Source organism: Aplidium turbinatum, chromosome 8 (genome assembly GCF_918807975.1).
Source record: "Aplidium turbinatum chromosome 8, kaAplTurb1.1, whole genome shotgun sequence".
Taxonomy (NCBI): Eukaryota; Metazoa; Chordata; class Ascidiacea; order Aplousobranchia; family Polyclinidae; genus Aplidium; species Aplidium turbinatum.
Window position 1 is genome coordinate 24310816 of NC_137479.1, and position 16523 is coordinate 24327338.

The 16523-nt window shown below is 39.2% G+C and overlaps 1 protein-coding gene across 3 annotated transcripts in view; it reads right to left on the reverse strand.

Moving 5' to 3' along the window:
• Positions 1 to 453: 453 nt before the first annotated feature.
• The window catches only part of LOC145776367 (S phase cyclin A-associated protein in the endoplasmic reticulum-like), a 50182-nt gene continuing 34112 nt past the window's right edge, over positions 454 to 16523 (reverse strand). For 2 of the 3 annotated variants that reach the window (XM_082587764.1, XM_082587763.1), the window contains exons 30-32: positions 11446 to 11637; positions 5626 to 5692; positions 454 to 2420 (exon numbers count right to left, since the gene is read on the reverse strand). In XM_082587764.1, coding sequence (XP_082443890.1) covers positions 2281 to 2420; positions 5626 to 5692; positions 11446 to 11637 — 399 coding nt within the window. In that variant the 3' untranslated portion in view covers positions 454 to 2280. The remainder of the gene's footprint in view (positions 2421 to 5625; positions 5693 to 11445; positions 11638 to 16523) is intronic. The other variant, XM_082587765.1, reaches the window with a different exon arrangement.

A 16523-nucleotide genomic window follows, 5' to 3' on the forward strand; every position in this document is an offset into this window, starting at 1 on the left:
GAAGTGGCATGTCAGTTAGTGGGACATCAATGCAAAGACAGCTACACCATCTGACAGTTTACAGTATGCTGTTCCCAAGGGCACTGTCTGTCGTCGTAAAGGTTTAAACACTGTTTTCACCAGCAAGAATCTCATGTGACAAAGCCTATGATGGCGCATGTACAATTATCACGCTCCAAGAAGACCAACAACTTCCGAAACGACTTCTTTCTGGAAATCGAATGACGTTTTTAAGCTTATGAGATTTATTCTATATTCTCATCTCATGGGAAGTATGCGCAATAACTGCAGCTCTAACCTACAGTAGCTTGGAAACGTTTTTCTTTTTTACATTGATTCAACGTTTGAAGACGTTAAATCAACGCAAAATGGACTAATTTTGCTGGTTGGAACATCTCCAGTACTTTCTCTTGGGCTGCAGCTCACTCTGACCAACATTTGCCACACCCATCGTACACTCAGTTTGGTCATTTAATGAACACAGCACATCATCACAGGTTTCAAAAAGTGGTGGTTCGCAACACAGTGAGATTAGTTAAGCCAATAAATGAAAAACCAAATTGCCGAATTTCGTCAAAGTAAGTCATAGTTTTGCTTGTCAAGTGAAATTTTGTACCGTAATTTAAAGTGACCAGATGCTGCAATGACAAAAATATTGTTTTGGTGAAAAAGTATCAGAAAAAAACATCGATACCTATACCAGCCTATATGTTTTGTCACAAAACTTTGCTTCATACACAATTACACACAAATTCTTTTCTTCAAACTTAACAACAGATAGTCATTGAGAGTGAAGCCAAGCAGGCAAAAATGGATCTGCTGATTTTTTGTTTGTGAAAGTTGAACTTCTGAAGATAATTTTACCAACATAGCAGGCATCGTAGGAACCATAACAATATACGACGGGAAACGATGAACCCAGCTAGCAGAAGCTGTCACTTTACATCGTTGCAACGTCTAGCGACTTTGAACCGATGTAAAAATGACAATTCGCTGGTTGGAAATAAGCGATTGCGACATTTTAAACAGATGAAAACTTTTACTACATTGCCCAGTGGCAATGCAGAACAATGAATAATCAAATGTATTTTTTTCTGCGTTGAACTCTTCGCACCAAGAACAGCATCCACTGATGTTATAAATTCGTTATTTTGTTGAGTAACCGTCGGTGAGCACACAGATAATGCAAAAACAAGTGATCTTACTGTATATTAAAAATTTGAAAAGAAAAACAAAACCTAACAACCAGATGGCATTTAACATAACAACTTAATCACTTAATCAAAAGATAATGACCCAAACATGCAGATGTAAAACTCAGGTTCAGCAAACGTTTCAAAAACAAGTCTAGTTTCGTCTTCATTCAATAAAACTGAAGATGAAAATACCATAGCTTTCAAAACGTTTGCTGAGCATGAGTTTAGTGTCAATCTTTTGGATTATTATTTTCTAATTAGATTGACGTTTTCTGCACAAAAACACAAAATCAAACTACAACACTTTTCCATGACGCCATACGTCAAAAGAATTACAATGCACCATGAAAAGGAGAACGAAGAAAAATCTTCTAAGAAACTTCTTCATTTCTTACTTGTTGCAAAATAAGTATCCCCATTTGCACAACCCATTCCTTTTACAAACATTGAACAATTAATTACACACGTTGAAAAAATGCAAACAGGACAAATTTTAATGACTGAGAATAGAAACAGTTTTGCGACTGGGGAGCAAAACGTTGCATCACCAAACTATTTTCTAACTACCATTGCGTCAGTGCCATGCAATATGACGTAATTGTCGCGTAAAGCGCGACAAATGGCCGGGAAAAAACTTGTGCTGAAGCCACCAGGCAAATGTAAAGCGATTTTTTGAACAACAGAAATACTACACAAAAGTAAAAAACATAAAAAAATAAAAATCATCTGAACTATTTGAATAAGAAACAAGCTCACTGCTGCAATATTGATGACTACTGTACAACGCCGTCAGAAAACTACAGTATTTTAGACACAGAAACAATGTTAAATGCTAAAGTTTTCTCATTGCTAGAATATACCAAAACCAAACAAAGAAGATTGTGCTATAAATAACAAGTACTATACGTTTGCTGCGGCAAAGATATGAAAATACCCGGAAAATGAAACGTCTTTTTTACATTATTTCATTGTAGCCGGACGTTAAAGCAATGTAAAAAGAATAAGTTTTGTTTCCTAGGTGTATGGCTCTCGGGCTTTGCATCATTGCCTTCGCAGGCATCATGAAATGATGTCATGAAGCATATCAAGATTCCACTGACGTCGCCTGTGCATTGGCACTGACGTCACCAGGGGAGTGGTCACGGTTGAAATATTCCAGAGCTCCTTGCAGAAATTGATGACTGAATTGTGGGGCATTGGCGAGCGATTTAGAGAATTTAGCGTCTGAAAAACATGAAAAGTAGCAACGATGAAGTGTCGGAATACGTTTTTTTGATTTTCACTTACAAGCCCAGCGAAAACCTCATGTTTGCAAGGAAGTCTGACACAAGCAAATGAAGATCATGGTTGAGGTTTTGTCACTGTACTTTCCCAGCTAGCAAATCGATTTAATGTTTACGTTTAATCAATGTAAAATGGACTGGTTACTGGCTGTTGTATCAGCTCTGTAAAAACTATGTAGGAGTGCTTCCTATCATTACAGGAAAGGGACAATAAACCGGCCATGCCGAAGTTTGGCGTGGGTCGTTCCAAAGAACAATTAAAATCTTACACACCAAAAAAGCCAAACATTGGTAAGGGTGTACTTCCTATCACAATTTCATTCACAGAAACATTTAAACGGACAAGTCGGCATAAGCTGGCGTTGGCCTTGCTGAAAGACGGTGAAAATAGTTTAACATGGACAGGTATCGAAAATACAATACGATAGGTTCATCTTATAATTTTCATTTTATGTATATTGCAGATTAGTAATTTCTGATGAGGACACAAGTACGTGCCGAAAACGTTAGAGTTTCTTTCATTTTAATTATATTATATTTTTTGTGTGTAAGTACATTATGTTGAACCCGTTAAAGTTACTTTGTTTTGTCTGTCTATGGTTCAACCATGGACTTCTAAATAGTAGCATCTGGACTGGAAACGCAGTGGGCAACAGTAGGCCAAACGGTTGGTACAACAGTTGGCCAACAGTGGGCCAACAGGGTTAGTTACTTGGCTGTTGGCCCACTGTTGGCCAACTGTTGTACCAACCGTTTGGCCTACTGTTGTCCACTGCGTTTCCAGTCCAGATACTACTATTTAGAAGTCCATGGTTCAACAAAGCAAACTCTCTACCAAAGCTTTATCGAAAAGGCATTTCTGGACAAGGCAATAAACTATCGCAAGCAGGACATTGGACTTAAATGTGTGGTATGTAGGAACTCGAAATTGCAGCACACGACTCAAGCTTGTTATCCGGGTTGTCTTCAAAATCACCAAATCATTTTCAAACTTGTTTTCGTTGCTGGCTTTGAAGATTATATCTTGAAATGTTATTTAAATTTAAGTTTCTCGTTTGCGTGGCTCAAGGGTGGATGGCAAAGGTCAAGGATGATGTCGACGCTAAGCTAAAGATTAAAGAACAAGCAAGTTTGATTGTTGAAATTGACGGAACACAATAGGGGGAAAATCAAGATCAACTCAAGTTTTTCGGTTATCATGTTACACTACGCTCACCACCATGCTCCTCGACCATAATGACAACAAAAGTGGATTTGTTTTATTTATAGCTTGTGATTGAATAGTTGAAATAATTAAAGATTTTGATTGCTTATAGACTTTTCACAAGATCTATTAGTCAATCGGCTAACAAGCAGCGTTGCATTTACGTTTTTAAAATGTTTTTGAACACGTCTTCAATCATTTTAAAAATGCTAAAGCATAAAAGGCACGATTCGATTTGGAAAAAAACCTTGAAGTCCAATGAAAAAAAAGTAAATCTTTTTGTTCAACGATAAGTTGGAGTGACCCAGACTTGACCCGCGCCTTCATTAAATATACATCGGTAGTCAGCACGCTCCGTTGTCGGCGAGGATCAAGTGCAAATTCGGCGAGATGAGGCGATAGAACCGATGTGGGATATCATCAAAGCCATTCAAGATGCCGCTGCAGATACGGGCTAGGCAACAACGCTGTTTATTTTTCTTGTCACTCCAAAGAACTACACGAGTTCTGAAGCAAGTGAGCAATGGACCCAGACAGCAAAATTTGTCATTTTTACATTGATTCAACGTTTGCAGACGTTGAATCAATGTAAAAATGATGGATTTTGTTGTCTGGAGATATGTAAAGCTGAGAGGAAAAATCACATTTCGAGGCTTTGCAAAATGATAAGAATATGGAATTAATACAACCGGATTTAGCATCATTATTATGTTAAATCCAGTTGCGTCACTAAGTTTTGTATCTCCGTGATACAACAAAATAAACTCTTTCCAAAAGCTCTATGATAAAAATTAACAAAACAACAATAATGATAATTAATAGTAGGCTTATAATTTATGCTAATTTATTGAAGGAAATGAGAAATTAGGATTTGGCGGAATCAGTCGGTATTCGCCAACCAGGCGTAGAAGAATGTTATTGGACAAATTGTTTTCAGATTAGAAGAAAGCCAGTGAAACTAACAATCATTTTTCTTCATGAATTTCGCATAATAGTTTTGAAATTAATCTCCAAATTCTAACTGCGCTGTGTAATCGGCCTCAATAACAGGTGTAGCTTCGGTTTAGATGAGAATTAGATACAAAATCAGGCAATGGCATCTAAATTGCCACTCTTAATAAGCAAACTACGTTTAGGTGTTTGTGATAGAAAACGACATGTAAGAATAGCCCAGTCACTACATTCTTATCTAAAAAATCAGTAATGAAAGCTTGAAGGTAACTGCCCACACAGCAAAATCCGTCATTTTTACATTGATTCAACGTCTGCAGACGTTGAATCAATGTAAAAGTGACGGATTTTTCTGTTTAGGAAGAAGCTTTTACGGTCTGTGGGACGTTTAGAAATGTCACGAACATGAAAATTGGCTAGATATGGTATTGGGAAAAGTCTTTCATAAATCGTGGAACAAAATTGCAGGGCAGAGCGCAAATCGGCAAAAGTGGGGACTCTTCCAGTAATAAGCGACCTTTTACGCAAGGAAAAATTGTCAGCTTAAGCATTTAGAGTTGCATTAAAAGATTTGGGTTTTCTACATGAGAGTGACCACTTTATACCAAGAACATAATTTCAAAAGTTTTGGGCTTGAGATATAAACTGTCTTGATGCTATCACCCACTGACGTTTCTGTCAACGTTGTCTAAAGTACAAAAGCAGCTTTTGTTTCAAACTTATCCTTTTGAATATACTACCAAAAAATTGCACAAGATATTTTTTAAACTGAACATTGTTAAAAACAATACAAGTTTTACACCGATTTTCTAAAATGAAATACTTGATAAAGTTCTCTGATCGCTTTTTTTATGTGGAATTCCGCACATAATTCTTGATGAGTCTGCAAGTCAGGCCTCTTAATTTCAGATAGGCGGTGAGAATTCAATACAAAAAAGCATGACCATAAACATCTAACTAACTCATCAGCAACAGAAAGTTTAGGACTTACTTTGCCCGGTTTCTCGTTTTGTAGATGATTTTGTGTCACCTTTGCCTTCATATTGTTGGAGTAGCGTCTGAAAATATAGAAAAGCATGATCAAAAAATGACTGGGATTGTTTGTGTGGCAAATAGAAACTTGTAAAAGTTTAGGATTCGAATAGAAACTACAGGGCAGCCCGATATAATGTTGTCCCGTCGGTTTTACGTCTTCGAATTCACAATCAATGCAAAAATTGGAACTTCTCTGACACGAAAAAGGCTCCTGTGGATGGTACATGCCAAACATTAACCAATTCGAACGCAAAATCAACGTAAAAATGTGAATTTGGACTACCGGGAGAGATTCCCAATGAACAAAAGTTTTACACATTTTTTCAACGTTCTTCTTCTCTCGTTTGACTTGTAGTAGCTTAGATTGGCAATGCCTCATCGTGCAGCCATGATACGGTAGTTGGGTCCAGTTGTCGAATACCAATGATTCCACTTGGGGGGCCGTAAGCTGGGGCATTCGTGAAGTATGTGTTGCATTGTTTGTTCTACCGCTCCGCAGACACATATCGGCATTTTATGCAATTGCAACCCCCACCTAAATAGATTAGCTCCAGTGCAGCCAACGTCACATCTGATCCTGTTCAATGTGACCCATGCCTTTCTTGAGAGGTCTGCTCCAGGAGGGATGGAGAGTGCTGGTATAACTGAAAACTGGGGAGGGATATGTGGCAGCTCGTTCCATTCCTGGGCCCATGTCTCCATGCAGCTGAAGTTCTTATCCACAAGCTGTGTAGCATATCGATGGAATGGGCGCCTTGATGACAGGCGTTGAAGTCTGACTGGTCCATATCTTTGGGAGTGACTGTGGAGAAGGTGTTGAGGATCGAGTCTTGCATGCAAAGCCAGTTTGTGAGAGGCTTCTTCCCTACGGACATGAGCAGGAGCAATGCCAGCCAAAGTTGGCAAATAAGCAGTAGGTGTGGGGCGGAGACAGCCAGTGATGATGCGCAAGGTGTCGTTAATGCATACATCCATCTTTTTTGTGTGTCTGCTACGGTTCCACACAGCTGTGGCATATTCGGCTGAGCTGTAGACCAAGGCTAGTGCACTTGTACGCAAGGTTGATGCTCGGGCTCCCCATCCTGTTCCTGCAAGGCTTCTCAAGAGGTTATTTCTCGAGGTAACCTTGGCACGGAGTGACTCGATGTGGGGTCTGTAGGTCAACTGTCGGTCAAGTTTTTTTTCAACGTTTAGCCGTGGAAACGATACAAAGACATCTTTCGTGAGTTTAGTAATTGCATTGTGTGTACGGCCATACACGCTAGGACCGCAAATCAAGAGACACAATGTGCAGTGCACCTTACCAAACAACAGGATTGAAATATCGTGTAGCTACCAATAGTTGCAGGTCAAATGCCCTAAATGAGGAACTTTTGCTAGCTGGGATAGGAAGAGGTCGTTACTTTATGCATTTGCTAATGATCCTTTTTTTTTTCATTTCTGCACCACACTAACTTGACAGGATGGAAGCCATAGAAGGAACGTACAGTAGAAGACATATTGATAAAGACATAAAAGGAACGTGACGTGACGTTAGAAACGCGTCAATTCAATAGAGGAAAGCATTGGAGATGGTTTCTGCACGAAGGAATAATTTTCCTTCCTTGAAAAACGCAGAGAATAGCTTTTCGTCAAAAAATGCAGAGATTGATAAAATATTCGCAGTTTTGAGAAATGACTAACTTCAAAGCGACTTGAAAAGAAAACCTTGATAACAAGTTTGATTGTTTTTTTGTGATAACGTTATATTTGGTAACATCAAAGTTAGGAAGGTAAACTTCACAAGTTTGAATCCTGAACAACATCGCACTATGATCTCCTTGAGATCAATATAAGAAATTATCCAACATCTATCTGTTTAGGATAACAGGCTTTCACGGGATAGTGTAAGTGGATTAAAGTGAAAAAAGTTATCTCTTTATACACAAACTGTCAAACTGACTAACTTCCAGATTGTCAGGTGCGTTCGATTTTCAATCTGTGAGACGTCAGAGAACGTTGAACTGATGCGAAACGATTCACACCAAAGATAAGAAAGTTAGAAAAATTAAGTTGCAAAAATCAAAAAGGCAAACTCGGGACAATAAAAGGCTTTGATAGTCGACGATTTTTCAACCATTAAAAAAATGCCGTTGTTGCATCGCTTCAACGTCGCTAAACAGTGAAACGATTTTGGTAGAGAGGTGATTTTTTTAACCATAGACAATCATGTTGTCTGTGGTTAAACAGTGAAACGATATAAAAAAAGGCAGCTTTCGCTGGAGTGGTGCCTTAAACCGGAAACGGGCTTGGCATTTCGAACTTGCACTTAGATGCACGTATGTGGAATTCTAGGTATTGTTGTTCAAAACACTTAAAAATAATTTTTAGGCTTCAAAACTCATATGTTTGAAAAACACCAAAATAAAAACCAACTCTTAAATAGATAATTATTGCCATTTCCGGTGGGAAATCACGAACGATTTGCGTCAAATGCGGCTCCTTTTGCGTCGTGGTAATAAAATTATTCTATTTTTAGTTAATTGTGCTTCTTATGATTAATTAAGAAGTCGCATTTAACGCAACGTACGTCTTCACGTTCTTTTAGTTGGGGGAATGCTGTGAGAAATAAAAATACCTTCTAAATTTAACGCGACATTTCATTTTTCGTGACCACGTGTAATGTCCGCAGTCTGCGCCTAAAGTTTAGCCAAACAACGTGCTTTCCTCTATGTCTTAATGAAAATTTTTTTGCATGTCAGGGCGTAGCTGCAGGGAACACCCCCTCGCATTTCTGGGAATGAATTTCTGCAAAGTTTTCAAGTTCTTGCGATGACTAACGAATTGTCAGAAGTGAGTGATAAAAAAATGTCAGGGTTTTGCATTGTAGAAGCACTTTTCTGAAAGGATTGCAGGAAAACAATTCCCAAATATGGAAACTTTGAAAACTTCTTGGAGGAAGACTTGTGTTTGCATGTTTGTTAATTGATGCGTATTAACATTATAAAATAGCTCGTGAGTGACACCGATCAATTAACCAATCCGTTTGCAAAAGTCAAGATTGAACAAGACAGACCAATCACATTTGCAAGGAATTAATTAAGACAAGCCAAACTGTCACATTAACCCCAGGTTTCCCACGTTTTAAAGGCGATACGATCAGTCACATTACGGCAAGTGGATGAAGCTATCATAACCATTGTAGTCGGAAGAATTTTGGCGTGTACAGAATTGGGCTTTAAAAATACGGAGACACTGTCAAATGTTCTCAGTCAACAAATCAGTCCTTTTTACATTGAATTTTTACGTTTCTAGACGTTGTTGTTTTGTTTGTTTGTCGTATCCAGGCTTCCACCCGGTGGTTGAAGATTAAGTGAAGGGGAAGGCTAGGAAGCCAATCTTCATGTCCACTTTCAGGTATGCCTTTAAGCGTCTTGCAAAAGACAAAGCCGCATGCTCTTGAGCGGTGTCGAACCAGCGCCCTTTCGATTGCCGTTCCAGGGCTCTCACCACTCGACTATGCAACCGACAATCCGGACGTTGAATCAACGTAAAAACAACAGGTTTTCTGGTCGTTGTTGTTCTAACCACTCCGCTGTGAATACAAACTACAACCATTTGACGTAATGACGTATACGTCTCACGTAACAAACGGGAGTTGAAAACTAATAAACAAAATTATCATCACAATTTGACTATTGAATGATCGAAGTCTGGTTTAAACCGATTAAACCGACAGAAACGACACCAAAATGATTATGAAAGATGACGTTGGGAGAAGCGTACAAAGTAGTGAAGATTTCTTAAACTCAAAAAAGACTTCCTGAAAGTTAAATATTCTAGCAAACAATGTGTAGAAGCTGGGGCCAGGGTTAACAAACCACGGCAACTTTAAATTACCTTGTTGAAACGGAACGCAAGTGTGCGGGCGCAAAACGACAAACCTTTACACGATAATTTAACTGCGATATTCTCTTGGCACGTACGTCACACGTGCATGTCACACTTTATAGATGTTCACTAATTTTGGAATTTTCCAATTTTCACTTTAAGCATATGAGACGGGGCTGGGCCTCTGAAAAATCACCGGAAAAAGAGCACCTTGCGCCAAAAGTTACTTAAGCAAATGAGTAAACAGACCGAATTGTCTGGCTATGCTACAAACTAATAAGAACAATAAGGTCAGTACAATAACCTAATGGCGTGTTAAATGCCAACGCTTGAAAGATGGGTTTTGTTTAACTTAATGTGAGAAATGAAAATAAGGGAATTATTTCACACAGTTTTGAACAGCCGCGTTGTGTCCTACGAATCTGGTGGCAAATCTTTCAAACGACATGTGATTAAGTTGTGAGTACAAAGATTCGGCTTGAACGGAGTAAGTGACGATTTATATTCAAAATAAAGTCTTAATATGACTATTTAAACAAAATACAAAAAGTCGCCTTCACGGTGGCGATAGCTTTATCAATGAATTCCATAAGTTTGCAAACTAGGCTGATTTTAATTACGGTACTTGGTAATATTCGAAGTCGTAGTTAATACTTGATTTTTCATTCGGTTGCAAACGTCATATTTTCATCGCATAATTTTAAAATAAAACTTGATGTTTCTTTTAGTTCGCAAACTGGCAAACAAAATATAAATAAAATTGACTTCAAAATTCCGCTTTTACAAACATTGTTTTACTGTTTTACTTGTTTTACTGTTACTGCACATGAAATGAGCGCAAGTTGCAGAGCTGGTGTGACGTAAATCATTTCCCACTTGACCCTAACCCAGGGGTCTGTGCTGGCTTTACCCCGGTTATCACCAGGGCAATCAAAACGTTAAAAATTTGGTAACTTGATCACATATTCTCAGTCAATTTCACATTAGTTGGTAATCTTAGCCAATAGGCACGCTTTCCGCAAGGCGAGATAGGAGAAATATCAACGGTTTCTAACCAAGGCGATACCATGGCTTTGGTTGAACCTAGAAGTTCAATTGATGACTTGAGCTTAATAAAGACCATCAGAACAAAAAGCTTAACAGTCTGTGATAACGTAAGAAACGTTTTGTATCAAATATCATCGACGTAAGCAAGCCGGCTACACAAGCAACTTTTTCCCAAAGTCCTATGAAGCTACTCAGCTCAGCATGGGCTCAAATGAGCAAAAGGTTTTTCAAAACAATGAGTGATGTTCAAAAACCGGTTATTCCGATGAGGAATTGGAGATTTACCACAAAATTGGAATGATTTTATTATTTGCGTGAGCCCGTTTGTTTCAACAGCTTAGCGAATGGTAACAAAATTGCAAAGCTGAAAACTCAAGGACTTGGCAAACATACCACCCATCTGGTTTTACCCTTACCGGTCACCCATGATGGAAACAAACACTTGCAGTTCAGCTGGTAAACAAATGAGCATTCACGAAACAATGCTCCACTCGGCAATCGCGCCTAGTTGAGACAAACACCGCATCTGACAGAAGACACGCCGTGTACGACTGTGGTAACAAAAGTAGCCATTTTACTGTGAAAAGCAGGTGTGCGATGAAAGCGTCGATTCAGAAATAGAACTTGTCCTGGTTAGAGAACGTTAACTTGGATGTTTTTTCCTTTGCGTGTTAAAGCAACCACGTTGAAAAGTGGGTTGCCTGGTCTTACTCAGGCAACAAAATTCATCATTTTTAGATTGATTCAACGTCTGCACACATCCACCGTAAAATGTAAAAATGACGGCTGTTGCTGTCTGGGATACCAATTCAGCCAAAGTTGCCCTTTTTACACCGTTTCAACTTTGACTGCGTCGTACCTGGATGTATCCAGCCAGCAACGAAGCACTCGCTTCTTGCTCGAGCATCATCACGTTCGAATCGTTGTCATGGCAACAAGCGATGAGGCTCGGGAAGAGGATGTGGACGAGAGGAGGACTGCTGAAGTAAGAGAACGGAAGCAGGCACAGCTGTTGGAGGACGGTCGGTCGTGCTCCCGAGTCTACCAAGTCCTGAGAAGAAAAAAACAAACGTTTCTGGATGAAAGTGTTTTACTTCCTCAATCAAGGTTGAAACGAAACGAGAAACGAAATGATTTTTTTTTCTCAATTTGAAAACATCAAAGAATTCCACGATGTTAGTGACACATTTTAACAAAACTTATTGCAAGTTGTGCGTACACAAAAAAAGATATTTTTCGCGTCAAACGACTTTTAATTCTATTGTCGTCGCTTTTAAATTAAATAAAGGTATTTTTCGACGAGACTAATTAAAGATTTCTTAAGTTTGTCATTGATTTATGTTAATAATTAATGGTAATTAAACCACATGGATCCACTTAGCACCAATTACAAGAGTGGAAAAGGCAGAAAAAACTATTTAGAAAAAGAATTAGCCGGTTCTGCAATTGCTTTACCAAGACGACGTGGTGAAAATGAAACTGCTGCCGTTGCATCGAAGTCTTTCCTCAGCCAGACGTTGACAGAGGAATTAAGTTCGAAAAATAAAATGTAGCACAAACATTGCTTTCTAAAGGATTACAAATCGTGCCCAGCTTTGTTAAGAAAAAAATAAAAATTAAGAAACGCATCAAAGCAGCTCTTGAGCACAGTTAGCGGTTAGAAAGTATTTTTGTGGCGTGAAAGTGCCATGAAATAACAAGGACTTTCTGTCGTGCGGAGTGTTGGCATAACACACATACCGTTAGTAGTGGCAGTGTGTTCTAGCAATGGAACAGCCAGGTTGTCTTTTCAAGGCTATTGGGGCGGAAAAGTTGGCAAAAACAACAATTAGTGTGAGGTACTCATAAGACCCGAGATGCGGTTACCACGTTTTGACATCTTGTGATGCAACATTGCTCATAAAGTGGCAAAATTTTTTTTCGACTGAGAGAACACATCTCATCACAAATTGTTTGCTAAACATCAGAGCGGACAGTTTGAAAGTCATGGCTATTTGTAGCTACAATTAAAATCAACTGGGGCTGTTTTTTCGGCCACGGACCGCCGGCAAACAAGATTAACTCGTCGCTGGGGCCATGGGTGTGAAAATGAAACTGTCATGTCACAGTAACTTCTTTGTTTAAACAGCGACATGCCAGCTTTGCTGAGTAGCCAAGGTCACGTGACCCATCAGCAAAAGACATGCAGGAAGCAAGCGTTGACGTCGAGGTGTCTGATTGGATGTCCGGCGTCGTGAGAGCATGATTGCTTGTTTTCTAAACTCTCAACACAAAACAAGGGAAGGACACAGGGAAGTTATATGCCGCGCCTTCAGGAAAACTTGTGCTTAATTGGTACTAATTAAAAACAACACTTAAAAGCATCCAAAAAATGATTACCGCATCGACAATTGTAGCCCAGCCAGAAAATCGGTATTTTTTACATTAATCCAACGTCTGCAGCCGTTAAATTAATGTAAAAAGGACCAACTTGCTGGATGATGTTACAGTGACTCGAAGCAACGCCCTCTTCTCTTTGAGCCATTTGGCTGGCTTCGATGCTCTGCAACAAGTTTTTCTTCCTTTACTTCAATGTATCCTATGGTTGGACGAGGAGGATGGCTTCCTGGACTTCTCAATCACTTTATTTGAACCTTTAAAATAGCAGGCACAGCCTGGGTACGACTGAAAAGTGTGTTCCAGTCTACTCAAAACTTCCTGGTCTACAAAACGTTGAAGGCCAAGCAACAGTCGTTTGAGGAGGAAAACTGTTTGAAAATTACAAAGATTTAAAAAAAAAAAACTTTTCACAAGTTTGAAAATAACGTGTCGAGGCGCGCTGTAGTCGCCCGTGCATCATTCAATGGCTTTTTGTTCACTATTTGCCCATGTATTGACAGGGTGAGGCCACCCCACTGCTTGGGTCAGTGACAAAGTTTTTTTGTTTGATTGACAACGTACATTGAGAATGGAAACGACATTTAAGCGAACACGTCACACCTACTATATTCAATCAAGTAAAACATGGTGTTTCAGCTGAAGAAAATCAATATTTATTGTGTTTTGAAAACCACATATCCAATCCAACATGACGTGATAGAACCTTAATAATTCTCATCTGCAAAACCATGCACAATTTCCAAGAAATTAACTCTTAAAAAAAAAAGGTGAAAAAACAAGTGAGGTTTTCTGTGAAATTGGCGCTTTCAGACAGGCCAGACGGAGATGATCATTTGAGATATTTTCATGAAAATAGTAAGATAAATAAGCTAAGACACATAACGAAGACGGTAAAGTGATCTTCGGCCAATATAATGTTACAGCTCGGCAGCAGCAGAAATCGGGTTAAGATTAACCTGATTTAATGAGTAAAACAAACAGAAAAGAATACAGCGTTACATTTTTTGGTAAAAAGTGATAAATCTCGCTCCAGATTAGCTCAAGTTTCGAAAGGCGACCGCGCCACGAGCCCCGGCGCACGGTCGACTGGCAAATCGATGGACGGCAGGCGGTAGACCGTGACTACTTGCGACAGAACGGAACCGGTTTAGGTCTGTTTAATCCGGTTCCATCTGTCATCGCAAAGGTAACAGAGTGACAGAAGATAGTGAGATAACATAGGGTTGAATCCATCCTGACTTCTGTTTACAAATACCACTGCAGATGCGTTGAAAAAATATAGCCAAACGTCGAATCTACGTAAGAGAATCGAGCTGACTCGCTGGCAGGTCGAAAATAACGATGATCCGTACAACAAGAGATAACAAGAGTAAATTTCCAGTTCAAGAGACGTGGATGGAGACTTGTGGAAAATTTGCAAATGGACGCTGCATGCTTGTAGCGTGGCAACGTCTGTTGCGTGCGACAAAACAAAATTCTTTCACCCATCGACACATCTGACAATTGACATAAGTGACACGACAAGACAAAATTAAGTCGATCAATCCTAGCACTTTGCTTTTAAGATGAAGACTTGCTGAATTTGCGACGTTTCAATTCATAATATGCAATGAACACACAACGGCGAACAATGTGATTAAAGATTACAATACTACATCTTGCCTTTGTGGAGTGACGCATCTTCCTTGAATAGATGGCACACGCCTGGGAGGGCAAAGTTAAATATTCAAATTTTGGTTTTCCTGCCAGTGGAACGAATAACATTCGTTTCAGTTTTGTTTTGCACCAAAATGAGCAAGCGCTCGATAAAACTTCATTGAAGATTTGTCTCCAAGCACGAATTCAAAACAGTGACACACGAAATGCCAGCAAAGCAATCCAGACTACGAAATTGAAACGTCTTTAAAGATAAATTTTATTAACTTGAATGTAACACCACATCTAAACTGACGTTGATGGCTGAAAATGCAAACAATTTAAGTAGATGCACGGTCAATTTTGCATCGTTTCGACGTTTCTAGACGGCTGTGGAATTCAATCAGGTAAAAATTTTCTCAACTTTCCTTTCTTGCAAGTGCTTCTAACAAGCTTGATGACGTGTAAGGCTAGTATGACCTCACAATATTTGCGCATTGGATAATAACAAACATGATGATTAAATTCTCTTGTTTGTGATCAAATTCCCAGCACCCCTGATGGTGACGTGCTGCTCCCCGGTGAGCACGATGGACCCCCGGGGTTTGTACTTTGAAGTCGCCCTGAGGTATGTCAGCGGGCGAAGACTCCAATGACCTCTGATGCAAGTGGCTTCGTGAAGGAGACATTTCTTGGTAGGTGTTGGGTGGCGGCATGACAGAAGTTTATGGGATGATCATGCGATGAATTGAAGCGATTTGTCGACAGTGAAAATTTATGAAAAACTACCAGCTTTTCGTCGTTTTAACGTTACATGATGAAAAAAAATAAGAAAAATTTAAATTTCGCCCTGGAAAGTTGGAACGCTGATCAATGGATGTGAACGACTCATTAGAGATGCCAGCTGATGTTAGCAGGTGGGGAGCCCGGTAGATTTTGTAAAACTTTCACGGGTATTGACTAACAGCGGGGCGGCCGAAGTTCGATCTGCGACCGGTGTGGTCGAGCAATAGGATTAAGACGTTGAGACAAAAAAATCGCTTCAACGTGAAAATAACGTCATGTAACCATTTTTCAAGTAGAATAGAAGATAATATTCTGGAGAGGCATTCCAGCCTGATTCCAGTGGCATGATAAACTCGTGTGGCACGATGGGAACAATAAAAGGGACAACTCTTTCTCGGCAGCCAACTGTAGCAAGAATTGACGATGATAGACACGTGTTTCGGCATGAAGCTGAGCTCATCAGCATCGCACAGAGCAATTCTCATGTGGGAAGCGAGCAGTTGTGCACAAAGATTTACACAACTTTGCGTGCAATTTACAACCAAGCTAGCAAATCAATCCTTGTTTCTGCAACGTTCACAGACGTTGAATCAATGCAAAAATGACTGAAAAACCTGCTAGGAGAAAAAAACAACACTTACACTTCATTTGCTATTTTCATTGAATTCCTTATCTAATTAGGTTTGCTTAGAAATGATATCTAAAAGACATTTAATAACATCGTTTTTTAAACCACTAAGCACAATGAAATAAAAAAAACTAAAAAAATTACAAAAACGTAAACTATAGATTTGTCACGTGCACTTGAGGACAGCCGGATTCCAAAGTCTTCAAGTGGTCAAGTTAATTAATCTACCACATGTTTTATCATGCTGTTCCATGATAGATTATGATATCAATCAGTCTCCATAATGAGATATGGTAGGCATGACATTCACACACCCTGTCGAAATCGCTATTTTGCATCGTTTCGACCACACAAGACGTTATAATGACGTATAAAGTAAAGTTTGCCAACCGGGCTATCAGTGATTGAGAGGTTCAATGAGCTTCGAAAGCAAAATCTGTTTTGTGAAAAAAAATCAATAAAAAATTAATTTATTGGCATAAGAATTAAACTGCGCTAATCGGTGTGAT